Genomic DNA, 15,812 nt, shown 5'->3' with positions numbered 1-15,812 from the left:
AGTTACACTCAACTCTTCCTTAGACACACTCATAGGAGGAAGGATTCTGTGATGATTCTTCCAGGATTTCTTCTTGCATATAGAAAAGGACATCCCCTCCTGCCTGTCTTGCCTGCTGTGATCAAACGTTTGCCTGTTAGACAAGGGTAAGGGTTTCAGAAGGTGTTGTAGGAAATCAATCCCATTTTGTAAAAAAATGAGCCACAAAGGCATTTTAAATTCTGACACCAGATTGCACTTATCAGCTAGTTTTTAACTTTGGAATAAATTGACATTTGTGAGTATAAGCATATATACTAGTACTCAATCACTTCCTCCTCACTCCGTTCAACGAACTGTTTGATATTAACCCTCTTCTCTGCTAATAAAAATGTGTTTGTAGTGTGTAGCATAAATGAAATGTGTGTGCAATGTACATGTGTGATGACTGTAATATGTGTGCTATGTGTAATATATGTGGGTGTTGTGTGTGCGTGTAGTGTGCACAACGTGTGTGTGAGTGTATGTTGAGAGAGAGAGAGATGCAAACAAACACGACCTTTTGATCCAGGCTGTTATGGAATGTGCTAAAATACCTTCATTGATCCTCGTGTTGGGATTCTGGAGCAGAACTTTCGGCCACACTTGGGAATGGGCTCAGATACGGGGAAGGGAGGTGGATCAGGAAGGAAGGGAACTGGTGCCTCCATTAGGCTTCTTTTATTGATCAGCACTCATCCCCCAGAGACAGAGGACTTGTTCTGGGAGGCAGCACCCTCCCAAAAGAACCACCCGCCCCTGCCTCTGGTCTGGGGGGAGAGGGCGGGGGAGGGAATCAGCTCTCAAGTGTCCAGCCCGCATGGCAGAGGGCAGATGTGGGTCCTTATATCTGCAGAAGAAATTTCGAGAAGTCACCCGAGGGCAGGATAGAGCTCAATAGGTCCCCAAGAGTGTCTCAAGGGAAAGTGAGGAGCGACCTGGAGAGGGGGGCGCTTGGGGCAGGGCAGAGGGTAGGAAAGGGGACACCAGGAAGTGTCTTGGACCAGAGGCGTCCGAAAGCCAAACCACTCGCTTGAGGCACCGGCGACAGAGGGAAAAGTTTACGACCAAGACTTTCAAGAAGAAACGGTTGGTCTCTGAGTTTGAGGGCTCCTCGGGGCAGCCTATCTTTGAAAAGGGAGTGTGGGGGTGTGGCGCTCGCTGTGCGCCCCGCAGAGCGGTGCCTTCACCAGGTTCCATCCTGCTTGCGCGCTCGGCGCCACAGCCCCTCGCAAGCCCCAGCTCTCCACGGGGCCAGGCACGCTTCTGTCCCCAGTTCCACTCCAGAGTGACAGATTCCACGCTCGTGGATGCAACAAGCTGCGGGAGTACCGGACACACAGCAGAGACGAGGGAGGGCAAGGCGGTTTTTATTGTGGTTTGCTTCGCTTCCTTTCATCCTGGATTGGGGAGAGGGCGGGCACGTTCCCAGTGCCCTGGCAGGATGAGTGGATCACTTACCTCCCCGCATGGCCAGCACCGGGAGGCTTTCCTCCCACACAGAACTCCGCAGCCGCCACGCGCCCAGCCCCAGTGCAACAGGGCGGGTGCGCCGGGCATGCCGGGATTTGTAGTCCTCAGCGGGCCGTTGGGGCGGGTAGGGGCGAGGTACCGTAGCTGGGGCCACCAGGAATGGGGGAGACCACGAAGGGACAGGGGCCTTATGAATATAAGGGAGAACATTTTTAAAAACTTAAAACCTCCAGACAGCTGTGGAGAAGAGGACACTCCCAGAGAGATCTTAAAATTGATGGTTTTCAGGCTAATACAATGTCTTACTCGCTGAACCCTGGTGAAATTTTAAGATGGGTTTTGGCAGTAATGACAAAGGCCAAGTTCGTATTACTTAGGACCTTATTTTCCCGTCACCCCAAACATACACGTGGCATTCTCTGCTTGGAACACCTATTCTGTTGTTCACAGAATAACTCAGTTGAAGCCCTTAATATACAAAGGGAGGGTGAATAATTGCACCTTACATTTGTAGAGCACTCTACAGTTTACAAAGCACTTTTTACTTAATTGGTTCATTATGTTAGAACCATAAAGCAACACTGAGTTAGGCAGAGAAAAACTCAAGGTGCAGGAAGTTTTTTGTCTTCACACCTACCAAGGCTGGAGCTACTCCACACTCTGCACTTCCTTCCTCAACCCTGTTTTAGCAGCTGGGAAGAGAGATGGAGAGAAGGAAAGCTGTGGACAGACGTGGTGGATGCAGTGAAAGAAGAGGAGTCTGCTGAAGGACTTGCTTGAAATAGCTGATGAATAAGTCCTTAGTAAATACCGAGATAAGTAAAACCAAAAGAAAAGCCTATGGACTGGAAGAATGGAGTGGGAAGGAAAAGGCGGGTGGGATAGGGATAGAGACTGAATAGAAGGTTTTGATTAGGCGATATGAAAATGTGTATATCCATTATATATATAATTTTATATATAACACAAACAGAAATTTTAGAAGTAAAAAAGACGGGGAATCCTGCTGTCACTCGGAGCTAGCCCTGTAACTTTTAGGTTAAGTTGTTTAACTTTCCCAAACCTCTTTTGCCTCATCTTTAAGATTTAAATAACAATAGTTCCTACTTTGTAATGTGGCTGTGCAGATTAAAAGAGATGGAATACACTTAGTATAGTGTAATTATTATTATTTATTAATTATTAATAGATTAAATAAAATTTCAATATTAATTATTAACATTATAATATAATAAATATTAGATATTCTTATTATATGCCAGGCACTATACTAAGTAGAAATAATATTATTTATAAATACTCATATTACCTGCAGAAACTCCTTTTATGGAAGCATCAAACAATAAATCTGAGTAGAAGTACCAGTTAGGAGGCTGTAACAATATTCTAAGTTATAGGCAATGATGGCTTGAACTACAGAGGTAAAAAAGAAGCAGCTGTGAGAGACTTCAGAGGGCAAATGGACAAAACAGTGTAATCAATTGGATGTGGGGAATGAGTAATAGGAAATCAAAGATGGTTGTCATTTCTAGATTGAGTAAGTGTATGATGTTGTCATTCACATAAATAAGTACAACTGATGGGATAACAGGTTTTGGAGGAAGATGACTAGTTTGATTTTGAACATGTATAACTTGAGGCTTTCTGTGTATGACTGACAAAGTGGCAATTAGAAGTGTACATTGGGATATCATGTAGAATGGAACTTGGAGAATCAATTTCTTAGGAGAGGTCGTTGAAGATCACGTGAAAAGTAAAAAGGAAGGGCAGCAGAGGTGGGCCGGGGGAGGTAAGGAATCAGACAATTACACTAGGCAGGAATTGGGGAAAGGGACAGGGAAAGCTGCAAGAGTGCAGTGACATGGAAGCCAAAGGAGTGAGGATGAGCTCATCAATACGTCAAAATCTACAGAGAGGTTGCCAATTACAACAGAGAAGAGGCTAATGAATTTACAGGTCAAGAGTCTATTGGAATGGAACTACCTCCAGGAGTTGTTTTGAAAAGTTACCAGAGTAATTTTACTTGTCCCAGTGATAACAGAAAGAGGACTACTGGAATGCTGTTGATCAACCAAAGATGCTAAACATCTTGCAATGCCCAGGACAGTCCTGCACAGCAAAGAATTGTCCTGCATCCTGTGTGATTTGACTATTCCACAGCTCTTTCATGTAGATGAAAAAAACTGTTTATGTTTACCTAAGCCTAGAATCTACTTTATATATAAGTATAAAGTGTTTTTTCACAGAGTTCAAAATATATTAAATTTTTCTGGAATGCAGTAAATGGAATGGCAATACTATTCCTGGAATGTGAATCAATACAGTCCATTTTGGTGGCTGTCCATTTCATGGCGATTCTGCAGTTGGATGCAAGCATCTTACTATTTTGTTGTGTGTTTTAGTTTAGGGATGCCTGAGCAGTTCCATGTTGAATCACATATTACCTTTCCCTTTATGTTAAACTTAGAGCATAGCTTTGAATCTTTTTAATTACATGTGTAGGTACCTTATGACTTTCCCCTTACAATATTAAACAGGATATTATCCCATATTTGTTATTAAAAGGGGCAGTGGGTTTGACCATGCTGAGAACCATTATTCAGTCAGTCAACAAATATCTTTTGAGTGTTCATTATGTGCTAGATACCATTCTAGATACTTGAGATATATCAACAAATAAAACCGAGAAAGTTTACTGCCCTTATACAGCTTGCAGCCCATCTAATGTGAATGTGGGGCAGACAGACAATAAATCATAAAAATAAACTGAATAAGTCAATTCTATGGTATCTTAGAAAGTTATAAGTATTATGAAAAATAAAGCAGGATAAAGGAGACTGGAAATGCAGGAGGCAGTGTAGGTTGAAATGTTAAATACAGTGATCAGGGTAAATTTTATTGAGAAGGTGACATTCAAGAAAAGATCTGGGGTTGGTAAGAGAATTGCCTTGTGGGTTTCTCAGAGAAGAACACTCCAGAAAGACAGAACAGTTAGGTATAGGCCACACAGTGAGTGTGTGCCTGGAGTTTTCAAGAAACCGCAAGGGTCCCGATGTGGCTGGATTGGAGAGTGGAGAGGGAGAAGCAGGAGGCCTGAGGATAACCGCTGGGTTGGAACAAGTCTTGTAGGGCTTGTAGGGTATTCATTACAAGGACTTTGGCTTTCGTCCCAAATGAAATGGGCAGCTGCTGGACAGTTCTGAGCAGAGAACTGACATGGTCAAGCATATTTTTAAAGGATTATTCTGACTGCTCTATCCATTACGAATCACAGAGAGCAATGGTGGAAGCAAATAGCTGAGAAGCTGTTGCGGTAATCCAGGTGAGAAGTAATAGCAGCTTGGACTAGAGTGGTAGCAATGAAGAGTGATGTGGGAGAAGAGTCACGAATTCAGAGGGCACAGTGGAGAAGTTTCAGGGGTTGGAAAGGGCAGCAGGATGGAGAAAGCTCAGGGGATATTCAAAGCCTTGTGGGAATGAGATTTAGGGAGAGACTAGGGAGTTTGGGACTTCTTGTGGGGACTGACATAAACAGAGATAAAGGGGATAATAAAACCAGTCCCAGAGCAGTGAAGAAATACAATGGTCGGGAGGTTGTAAGTGTGGGGAGTAGGGAGGAGTATTTGGGTTCCCTGACTCAGAGGTTTGAGAATGGACGTTGACAAAGAATTTTGAGAATCAGGTGGACTCTTAATCCATGTTGGTGGAATGTTGAAGGTCTGGGGAAGGGAGGACTCAGTCCCAGGGTAATTCTCATCCAGGACTCCTGCCAGGGGAGGGGCCTGCTTGTTCAGAGTGCAGGCTTCTCCTCCTCTGCCCTTGATCTTTTTCATGGAGTTAACCCTTTGATGGAGTTGAGAATTTAATCACAAGCTAGTAATTACTCTAAGAACAAAGGTCCATAAACAATATTGATTCAATAAAATGTATGTCTAGAAGAGGTGGATTTGTAATTGTGGAAGTGGAGTGTGCAGTAGAGAATTTTAGCAAAGAAGGGCAGGAGGAAGCTGGGCCCTTAAGGTGAAGGGATGCTCTCTGACTCCCAGGAGACAACTGTGTTTGTAAGGTGACATGAAGAAGCCATTAGAAGTAGAAGCATGAAAATTTTGAACAGAGGATAATTGATGGAATAACATTCTAGAGAAGGTGGAACTATGAGCTAACTGTTTTTTTCTTGGAAGGAAGATGGAATAGTTTTTTTCTGTCAGAAAGGAAAGAAAGACAATGGAATGATTCAAGAAAATTCTAAAGCGATAAGGAGATGCAACATTTAAAGATCTTATTTATTTATTATCAAAACAAATTGAATATGTGGTAAAAGTTAAAGCAATCAGAAAAAAATACCAGAAAGTGAAAGTTTCCAATATATCCATTTTTAGAGTTGTTCTTTTTAAATATTTGGTATATATTTTCCCGTTTTTTTCCCTGTACATATGATTTCTTTTTGTGGCTGTTACATGAATACTAAAATATTAGGGTTTTTTTCCTTGTAGGATATAAAATTCGTATAATAAGTACGTATTGAGCATCTATTAGATAGCAGATATTATCATCAATCTTTTTGATCATATTATTCACATCCTGTATATTCATATATATTTTTCTCTTGATTTTTCAAGAATTGAAAAAAATTTACTAAACTTTCCGAACATTATTTTTCCTCTTATTTCTTGAAGTTTTGCTTTATGTGTTTTGATGCTGCATTATTTGATACATGAAAATTCAAACTGGCAATAACTTTATAGTAAATAGTATCCTTTGCCATGATAAAGGGACACCCTTTGTCCCATTGAATCATTTGTTAAAAATAGTTAATTCTATCCCACTTGAAATTATTTTAAGTAGATATGTTTAGTCTCATCTGTTATGTCTGTTTACATTTTGAATCCTTATGGTTCTTTTTCTCTTTTGCTTTATGATGTTTTCTTTGTTTTTGTTTGGTTTTTATTATTTTTATCTTCCTCTGTGTGTCAGTTATCTATTGCTGTGTAAATATCTACCCCAACACTTAGCAACTTAAAACAACACACACTTTCTTATCTTGCACTTTCTGTTGGTCAGGACTCCTGGCATGGCTTAGCCAGTCCTCTGCCTCAGGGTGTTCACAGGCTGCAGTCAAGATTGGACTGGGTTCCCTTCTTAGCTGAAGGCTCAGCTTGGGGGAAGGATCTGCTTTCAAGCTCACCCCTGCGGTTCTTGGCAGGATTTAGTTCCTCGTGGGCCCTTGAAAGCCTCAATTTCCTGCCCATGGGCCTCTCCTCCATAAGGCAACTCACAACTTTATCAAAGCAGGCATGTGAGAAGAGTCAGAGAAACAAAGTGAGCAAAACAGAAGTCATAGTCACAGTCTTTTATTGCCTAATTTTAGAAGTGAAATCCATCATTTTGCCACATTCTCTTTGATAGAGGCAAGTCCTATGTCCAGCCTACACATAAGGGCATGAATTCCAGGAGGTAAAGACCATTGGGAGCCACTTCAGAAGGCCACCACCACACTCTGGCAATCTGGACACTGTAAAGTGTATTAAATAATATGTTTACATTTATATTTCTCAATTTACCTTAGAAATGAAATGATGAAAGATGAAATTAATCTACTTAAGACTATCTTCTTTTCTCCTCACCTTTCTATTAGTTTTGAGAGCAAATATGATTCATGTTCCAGTCTATTACCATCAAAATATTATTCTTTATATTATGTAATTTTTCTTTTAGGCATTACAACAATTATATATTTCATTTTCATGACTTAGAATACCCGTTATTTAAATATAATTTTATGTATGAATAGATTCAAAGCTCATTGCCAAATCTTTTGTACATCATAACTTTTTCATTTGTGAATTCATTATTGTTACTTATCTGTTCATTGTCTTGAATTTTTTTCCTGATCAAATTTGAAAACAGCATAAATGTTATGTTTCTTGAGTTGCATATTTGAGAATTTCTTTCTCTTACCAGTATTCATGAAAGGTGGTTAGACCAGGTATAGAATTTTTTCCCCCTTCAATATTCATTAACCACTGTTCCATTTTCTTCTAGCATCTAACATTGCTTGGAATATGTCCAATTTCTTTGCTTTTGAAGATGTCCTTTTACCCTCAGCTTAGATGACTACAGAATTTTTTTCAATCCTTAAACTTCTAGAAAAAAGCTTTTATTAAATTTTCTTGGAATATGGTGAGCCCTTTTAAAATGTAATTTTAAGATATGCTTTATGTCAGAAAATTCTTCTATTATGTAAATTTTTCAGTTCCATTTATTCTCTCACATCATCAAAGACGTCAGTCATTCATATGTCACTTCTCCATTATCTGCTGGCCATATCTTTCATCTTCTCTCTAATCACCTTCACTCTATGCCGTTTTCCACTAAATTCTATGTGATTTTTTTCAATAGTTTGCCTTCTATGTCCAATTTTCTTCAGTTTGAGTTCTACTTATTGGTGCTTTTAGTGTGATTTGGGGTGATTTAATTTCTTCTTGTTTAGTCCCTCTGCTTTTCCAAGTTTTGTTCTTTTTTTTTTTTTTTTTAATTTTTACTGTTGCATGGGTCCCATGGTATTTTTTCCTGACTCTTTTTTTTTTTTTTCAATCTTTAAAGGAAGTCAATTAGGTCTCGTTGTTTGGCTCATGAATAAAGTGAGTGATTGTCTTGCCTCCCCACTTCTTTTTTTATCTGTCTACTGTTTGAATTATCCACCCAAAATGTTTTTCACCATTACTTATGTATAATATTAGCGGAGAGTTTGTCATATATGGTCTTTATTATATTGAGGTACTTTCCTCATATACCTATTTTATTATATTAACTGTTTTAATCAGAAATGGATGTTTTATCTTGACAAATGTGCTTTCTGCATCTATTGATATGATCATATGATTCTTATTCTTTATTTTGTGTGGTGTATCTTATTGATCGATTTGCGTATGTTGAATCATCCTTGTGCCCCTGGAATGAACCACTTGATCGTGATGTACAATCTTTGTAATGTATTGTTCTATTTGATTTGCTAGTATTTTGTTTAGGATTTTTGCATCTGTATTCATCAGAGATACTGGTCTGTAATTTTCTTTTGTGTGTGTTATCCTTACCAGGTTTTGGTATCAGAGTAATGTTGGCCTCATAAAATGAGTTAGGAAGTATTGCCTCTTCTTCAATATTTTTGGAAGAGTTTGAGTAGGACAGGTATTATAATATCGTTGAATGTTTCATAGAATTCACTAGTGAAGCCATCTGGTCCTGGACTTTTGCTTTTGGGGATGTTTTGGATGATTGTTTCAATTTTCTTACTTCTGATCAGTCTATTTAGATTTTTCAGTTCTTCATTATTCAGTTTAGGAAGGTTATAGATTTCTAAGAAGTTGTCCATTTCTTATAGGTTATTGAATTTGGTGACATATATTCCTTCGTAATATTCTTGTATGATCCTTTGTATTTCTGTGGTATCTGGGGTAACTTCTCCTCTTTCATTTCTGATTTTGTTGATTTGTGTCTTTTCTCTTTTTTTCCTAGTTAGTTTCACCAGGGGGTTGTCAATTTTATTATTCTTCTCAAATGATTAGCTCTTTGTTGCATTAACTTTTTTCTGTTGTCTTTTTGTTTTCTCTTTCATTTCGTTTTGCTCTAATTTTTATTATATTTCCTTCCTTTTGCCGACTTTGGTTTTCATGTGTTCTTCTTTTTCTTGTTCTTTAAAATGTAATGTTAGATTGTTTATTTGGGATTTTTCTTGTTTCTTAAGATAGGTATCAGGCAAAAGAAAAAAATAAAAGGCATCCAAATTGGGAATAAAGAAGTTAAATTGTTACTTTTTGCAGAATGACATGATTCTTTATACAGAAAACCCCAAAGACTACACACATACACACACACACACACACACCTAATTAGGAACATTAAACAAATACAGTAAAGTTGCAGGATACAAAATCAATGTACAGAAATTCATTGCGTTCCTATATGCAATGAAATTTCAGAAAAAGAAATGAAAAAAAAATTCCTTTTGCAATTACAACAAAAACAATGTAATACCTAGGAATAAACTTAACAAAGGATGTGAAGGACCTATATGCTGAAAACTATGATACATTATTAAAAGAAACTGAAGAAGACAAAAAGAATTGGAAAGGGTTCATGGATTGGAAGAATCAACATAGTTATATAAAATTCCCATATTACCCAAAGCAACACACAGATTTAATGCAACCACCATCAAAATCTCAACGGCAGTTTTTAAAGAAATACAACAAAAAAGTAATCAGATTTGTATGGAATCACTAAAGACCCAGAATAGCTAAAGCAATCCTGAGAAAAAAGAACAAGGCTGGAAATATCACCCTCCCTGACTTCAATTTACACTACAAAGAGTGACACTAATTAAAATAGCATGGTGGTGGCAGAAAACCAGACACAGAGACCAATGGAATAGAATTGAGAACCCAGAAATAAACCCACATATATATGGGCAGATAATTTTCAACAAAATAGCAAAAAACATACAATTAAGAAAAAAAAGCCTCTTAAATAAATGGTGTTGGGAAAATTGGAAAGCCACATGCAAAAGCATGAACTAGACTACTGTCTTTCTCCATACATCAAAATTAACTCAAAATGGATCAAAGACCTAAGAGTAAGACATGAAATAATAAATTGCATAGAAGAAAGCATAGATACTAAACTTACGGACCTTGGGTTCAGAGAGGATTTTATGAATTTGACCTCAAAGACAAGGGAAGTAAAACAAAAATAAATGAATGGGACTATCTCAAACTAAAAGGCTTCTGCACAGCAAAATAAACCATCAACAAAACAAAGAGTCAAGCAACTGAATGGGAGAAGATATTTGCAAAGAACACCTCCAATAAGGGGCCAATACCCAAAATATATAAAAAACATACAACTCAGCCACACACACATAATAATAATAATAATAATAATAATAATAATAATAATAATAATTTAAAAATGGGCAGAAGATCTGGACACTTCTCCCAAGAAGACATACAAGCAGACAACAAATATATGAAAAAATGCTCAACTTTACTCATAGTAGGGAATTGCAAATCAAACCACAATGAGATACTACCTCACACCAGTTAGAATGGCTATCATCAACAAGACAAGTAATAACAAGTGTTGGAGGAGTTGTGGAGAGAAAGTAACCCTCATACACAACTGGTGAGAATTTAAATTGATACAGCCACTGTGGAAAACAGTATGGAGGGAGGTTCCTCCAAAAAAGTAAGAATAAAATTACCATACAACTCAGCAAACCTTCTTCTGGGTATATACCCCCAAAATCTGAAAATACTTATCCATAAAGATAATGTACCCCTATGTTCACTGCAGCATTATTCATGGTAGCTAAGACTTGGAAACAACCAAAGTGTCCTTCAATAGATGATTGGATAAAGAAGATGTGGTACATATATGCAATGGAATATTACTCAGCCATAAGAAAAGATGAAATACTGCCATTTGCGACAACATGGATGGATCTTGAGATTATCATGCTAAGTGAAATAAGTCAGACAGGAAAAGTCAAGAACCATATAACATCACCCATATGTGGGATATAAAACTGAAAACAACAAACAAGATAAACAAACAAACAAAAAACTATAAACACAGACAATAGTTTAATGGTTATTAAAGAGTAAAGGGGGTGGTAGAAGAAGGTAAAGGGGGTCAAATATATAGTGATGGAAGGAGAACTGACTCTGGGTGGTGAACACATAGTGCAATATATAGACGATGTATTATAAAATTGTACATTTGAAACCTGCATAAATTTACTAACCAATGTCACACTAATAAATTTAATGAAAATTTAAAAAATATATAGAAGACTTCTCTTATACTTAAGGACTTAACATGAGTGATAAAAATATATTATCTTCTAAATTCATGAATATATTTAAAAGTAAAAAGAGCATGTTCAATATGTTAAAATAAATTATAAAGGAAACAAAAATGTGAGGAAGGAGTAACATAGTATAAAAATATCTATTGCATTTGAAAAATTACAAACTAAAATTTCTAGAAATGAAAAATGAAAAGATTGAAATTAAAAACTCCTTGGAAGAATTAACAGCAGAAAAGACCACAGCTGAAGACAGAATTAGGGAGTGGTAAGTATAGATTGGAGGACCTTACACAGAATACAACACAGAGAGACAATTGCTAGAAAATATGACAGAGAGGTAAATCACTGAGGATAGAGTGAGAAGGTTTAATATGCCTCTAACCAGAATCTCAAAAAGAGACAATAGAAGAGGAGACAAAGCAATATTTGAAGAGACAACGAAAGAGACATTTTTGGAATTGATGAGAGGTAGTAACCTCAGATTCTAAAACCAGAAGGATTCCCTGTGAGATAAACTTCAACACACACACACACACACACACACACACACACACACACACACACAAACATATTGTTGTAAAATGTCAGAATATCAAAGACAAAGAGAAGGCATTAAAATTAGCCAAAGGAAAAATACAGATTATCAACAAAAGAATGACAATGAGATAGCCAAGTGCTCAGCAACAAAAATGAAAGACAAGATTGTCTGATAAGGGCCCATTCTTGGGTGATAGACAGCTGTCTTTTTGCTGTGTTCTCCCATGGTGGAAGGGACAGAGAGCCCTCTCAGGCCTATTTATAAGAGCACTAATTCATGAGGGCTCTATCCTCATGACCTAATTAGTTCCCAAAGCCCTCCCTCCAAATAGCACCACTTTTGGGGTTAGGATTTCAACATATGAAATTGGTGGTTGGGACACAAACATTACAAAAATAGCTGGCACATAGGAAGATTTAATAGCATTGGCATTGCTCTAGAATCGTGATTTAACTGGGATTGTTGTTATGCTTTGTTATGTATTGTAAATGTTATTCTGTAAGCAACATATTTTTCTTATTTTAAGAAATAGTTGAGAGGTGGAGAACCAAGATGGTGGAATAGATAAACACTGTGTCTGCTTCCTTCCATTAACACATTAAAATTACAACTAAATTATAGAACAATCAACCTGGAGAATCATCTGAAGTCCAGCTAAACAGAAGTTTTATAACTAAGGACATAAAAAAGAAATCATGTGGAGACTGGTAGGAAGGGAGGAGATATGAAACAGGCAGCCTCTACACCTGCGTGTGGCAGATGAGAATCAGGAGATATATCTCAACTGCGGAGGTTGCCTCCAGAGGAGCGAGGAACCTCAGCCCCATACCAAGCTCCCCAGCCTGGTGAAAGGGTTCCAGGAAGAGGTGCCACCACAACATCTGGCTGTGAAAAACAATGGGGATTCCAACTATCCAGGTGGAATGGAAGACTGGTGGAAACTGAGATGTCCTCTTAAATGGCCTGAGAACAGATTCCCTCATTCATAGGCACTCACATTGGGCTCCAGCAGAAGGATAGTGACTCGGGAGGCATCAGAGGCATTACAGCGGCCAGATTGAGGTGTGTGGCTTCAGTAGGAGGGCTTGAGGACAGTCTCTATTTTCCCTATGAGGAACCTTGTTTTTTTGCAGCCAACTGGCAGATGCCATCTTTCCTTTGTTAAGCCTCTCCCCTACACTTATGGTCAAGTCTGAATCTAATAGGTCTCATTAGCTCCACTGCTCTGCCCTGCTGCCCTGCTGGGATCCAAACTCCCCCAATGCCGGAAGCACGTTCTCTGCAAGCAGCCAGACCTGCCCACATTGCATTATTTCTTAAAAAACTATCAGAGTCTGTGGGCCTCAGTGTGCGCTAAGACTTTTGCTGAGTAGCTCCAGGCTCAGCACTGGCACCAAACCAGAACCTACATTAACTTGGTGACCACAACTCTTTAAACTCTAGTGACTCCCTGAGGTCCAGCCTCACTCATCACTTTGTAGCTCCTACCAGGTAATCCCCTGCCAGTCACAGGCAGTGGGTGACCTGGGCCTGTAGCAGAACCCCTCCCAAGTGGCCCCAGATCCAACATACTTGGAGGTTGGCTTCAGACCACAGCAGAGCACTGCCCAACTAGCCCCACAAGTGGCACAACCAAAGGACAGTTTCAACAGGCACAGGAGCCTGCTGGGGCAAATTCCATTCAGTGGGGTAAGCACCCCACTCAGCAGCCCGTAAGCTGTGAAGGTGGCCAAACCCTGAAGCCAATCAGCTTGATGGTCAATCCCACCCACTGAAATTCCAATAACAATCAAGGTTCAACTATAACAGGAGGGCACCTGCAACACAAAAGGGACATTCCTGGAGCTCCCAGAGCAGGTGACCAGGGAGACTGTGCCACTGGGCCCTACAGGTTACCTGTTACATAAGGCCACCTGGCCAAGACTGGAAGATATAATAGATCTACCTAATACATAGAAACAACCATAGAGAGGCAGCCAAAATGAGGGAATAAAGAAATGTGTCCTAAATGAAAAAACAGGAGGAAACTGTTCTCCGGTTCTGAATGAAATGGAAGCAAGCAACCTACCAGAGACAGAGTTCAAAACAATGATTATAAGGATGCTCAAGGAACTTAGTGAGAATGTCAACAGAGATAGCAAGCATAACAAAGGATATAGAAACCATAAAAAAGAACCAGTCAGAAGTGTAGAATACAATAATAAAAAGAAGAATGCACTAGAAGGAGTCACCAGCAGACTAGATGAAGTAGAGGATTGAATCACCAATTTGGAAGACAAGGCAGCAAAAAATACCCAATTGGAACAGCAGTGGGGAAAAAAAGAGGGTAGGTCAAGTGACCTCTGGGATAACATCAAGTGTAACAACATTCACATCATAGAGGTACCAAAAGGAGAAGAGAGAGAGCAAGGGACTGAGAACCTATTTGAAGAAATAATGACTGAAAACTTTCCTAACCTGGTGAAGGAAATAAACATACAAGTCCATTAAATGCAGAGAGTCCCAAACAAGATGAACCCAAACAGGCCCACACCTAGACACATTATAATTAAAATGGCAAAGGTTAAAGACAAAGAGAGAATCCTAAAAGCAACCAGATACAGGCAGTTAATTAACTACATGGGAGCTCCCATAAGACGGTCAGCTGATTTCTCAACAGATACTTTGCAGGCCAGAAGGGATTGGCACAAAATATTAAATGTGATGAAAAACAAGGAAATACAATGAAGATTACTCTACCCAGCAATGTTATCATTTTAAAATTGAAGGACAAAGAGCTTCCCAGAGAAGAAAAAGCAAAAGAAGTTCATCATCACCAAACCAGTATTACAAGAATTGTTATAGCGACTTCCTTAAGATGGAAAAAAAAAAAAAGATAAGAATTATGAATAATAAAATAGGAGTAGCTACATATCTATCAACAATTACTTTCAATGTAAATGGATGAGAAACACCAATCAAAAGATAGGGTGGCTGAATGGATAGAAAACAAAACCTTTACTGCCTACAAGAGACTCACTTCAGATTGAAAGACACACACAGACAAAATAAAGGGGTGGAAAACAGTATTTCATGAAAATGGAAATGAAAAAAACAGAAAAAGCTGGGGTAGCAATGCTTATACTAGACAAAATAGACTTTAAAACAAAGGCTATAACAAGAGACAAAGAGACAGTAATCCCATTTCAGGATATTTATCTGAAGAAACACAAAACACTACTTCGAGAGGATGTGTGCATCCATTTGTTCATTGCAGCATTGTTTACTATGGCCAAGATGTGGAGGCAGCTGGGTGTTCGTTGATGGATTAATGGATAAGAAGAGATGGTACAATGGAATATTGCTCCGCCATGGAAGGAAATGGATGGACCTTAGGGTATAGTGCTGAGTGGAGTGTCAGACAAAGAAAGACAGATGCAGTGTGATTTCACTTACATGTGGAATCTAAAACACAAAATAAACAAACAAAAGAGAAACAAGCTCATAGACACAGAGAATATTTTGATGGTTGCCAGACTGTACGGGAGTTGGGGGCAATGAAAGAGGGCAAGAGATTAAGAAGTACAAATTGGTTGTTACAAGTCATGGGGATGTAAGGTATAGCATAAGGAATATAGTCAATAATACAATAATATTGTAATAACTATGTATGGTGTCAGGTGGGTTCTAGATTTGTTGGGGTGGTGGGAGGGGGGTGGGGACAGGGTGAAAAAATTGAAGGGATTAAGTACAATTGGTAATTACAAAATAGTCATGGGGATGTAGAGTGATGCATAGAGAATACGGTCAATAATATGATAATAACTATGTATACTTCTTAAATTATATAAATGTCTAACCACTATGCTATACACCTGAAACTAATCTAAAATAATATGGAATGTCAACTGTAATTGAAAAATTAAAAGGGGAGGA

At 38.6% G+C, this 15,812-nt stretch overlaps 1 protein-coding gene across 5 annotated transcripts in view; it reads right to left on the bottom strand.

Annotated features, from left to right (window-relative positions):
- SAMD13 (sterile alpha motif domain containing 13) overlaps nucleotides 1-15,812 on the bottom strand; it is a 59,535-nt gene that overhangs the window by 40,869 nt on the left and 2,854 nt on the right. Inside the window, exons 1-2 of one of the 5 annotated variants that reach the window (XM_074335048.1) lie at nucleotides 1,480-1,546; nucleotides 14-133 (exon numbers count right to left, since the gene is read on the bottom strand). The exons of 2 other annotated variants lie outside the window; for them this stretch is intronic. Coding sequence is in view for 1 of the 3 variants with exons in the window: in XM_019715221.2 (XP_019570780.1) it covers nucleotides 1,480-1,489 (10 nt within the window). In the remaining 2 variants the exon portion in view is untranslated. Of the gene's footprint in view, nucleotides 1-13; nucleotides 134-575; nucleotides 1,402-1,479; nucleotides 1,567-15,812 lie in introns of those variants that run through there. 2 more of the 5 variants (XM_074335049.1, XM_019715221.2) reach the window with 2 other exon arrangements.

The sequence above is a fragment of the Rhinolophus sinicus genome, linkage group LG06 (assembly GCF_036562045.2).
Source record: "Rhinolophus sinicus isolate RSC01 linkage group LG06, ASM3656204v1, whole genome shotgun sequence".
In the NCBI taxonomy this organism is placed as follows: domain Eukaryota; kingdom Metazoa; phylum Chordata; class Mammalia; order Chiroptera; family Rhinolophidae; genus Rhinolophus; species Rhinolophus sinicus.
Note: the sequence above shows the minus strand (reverse complement) of the source record. Positions and strands in the feature narration are given on the sequence as shown.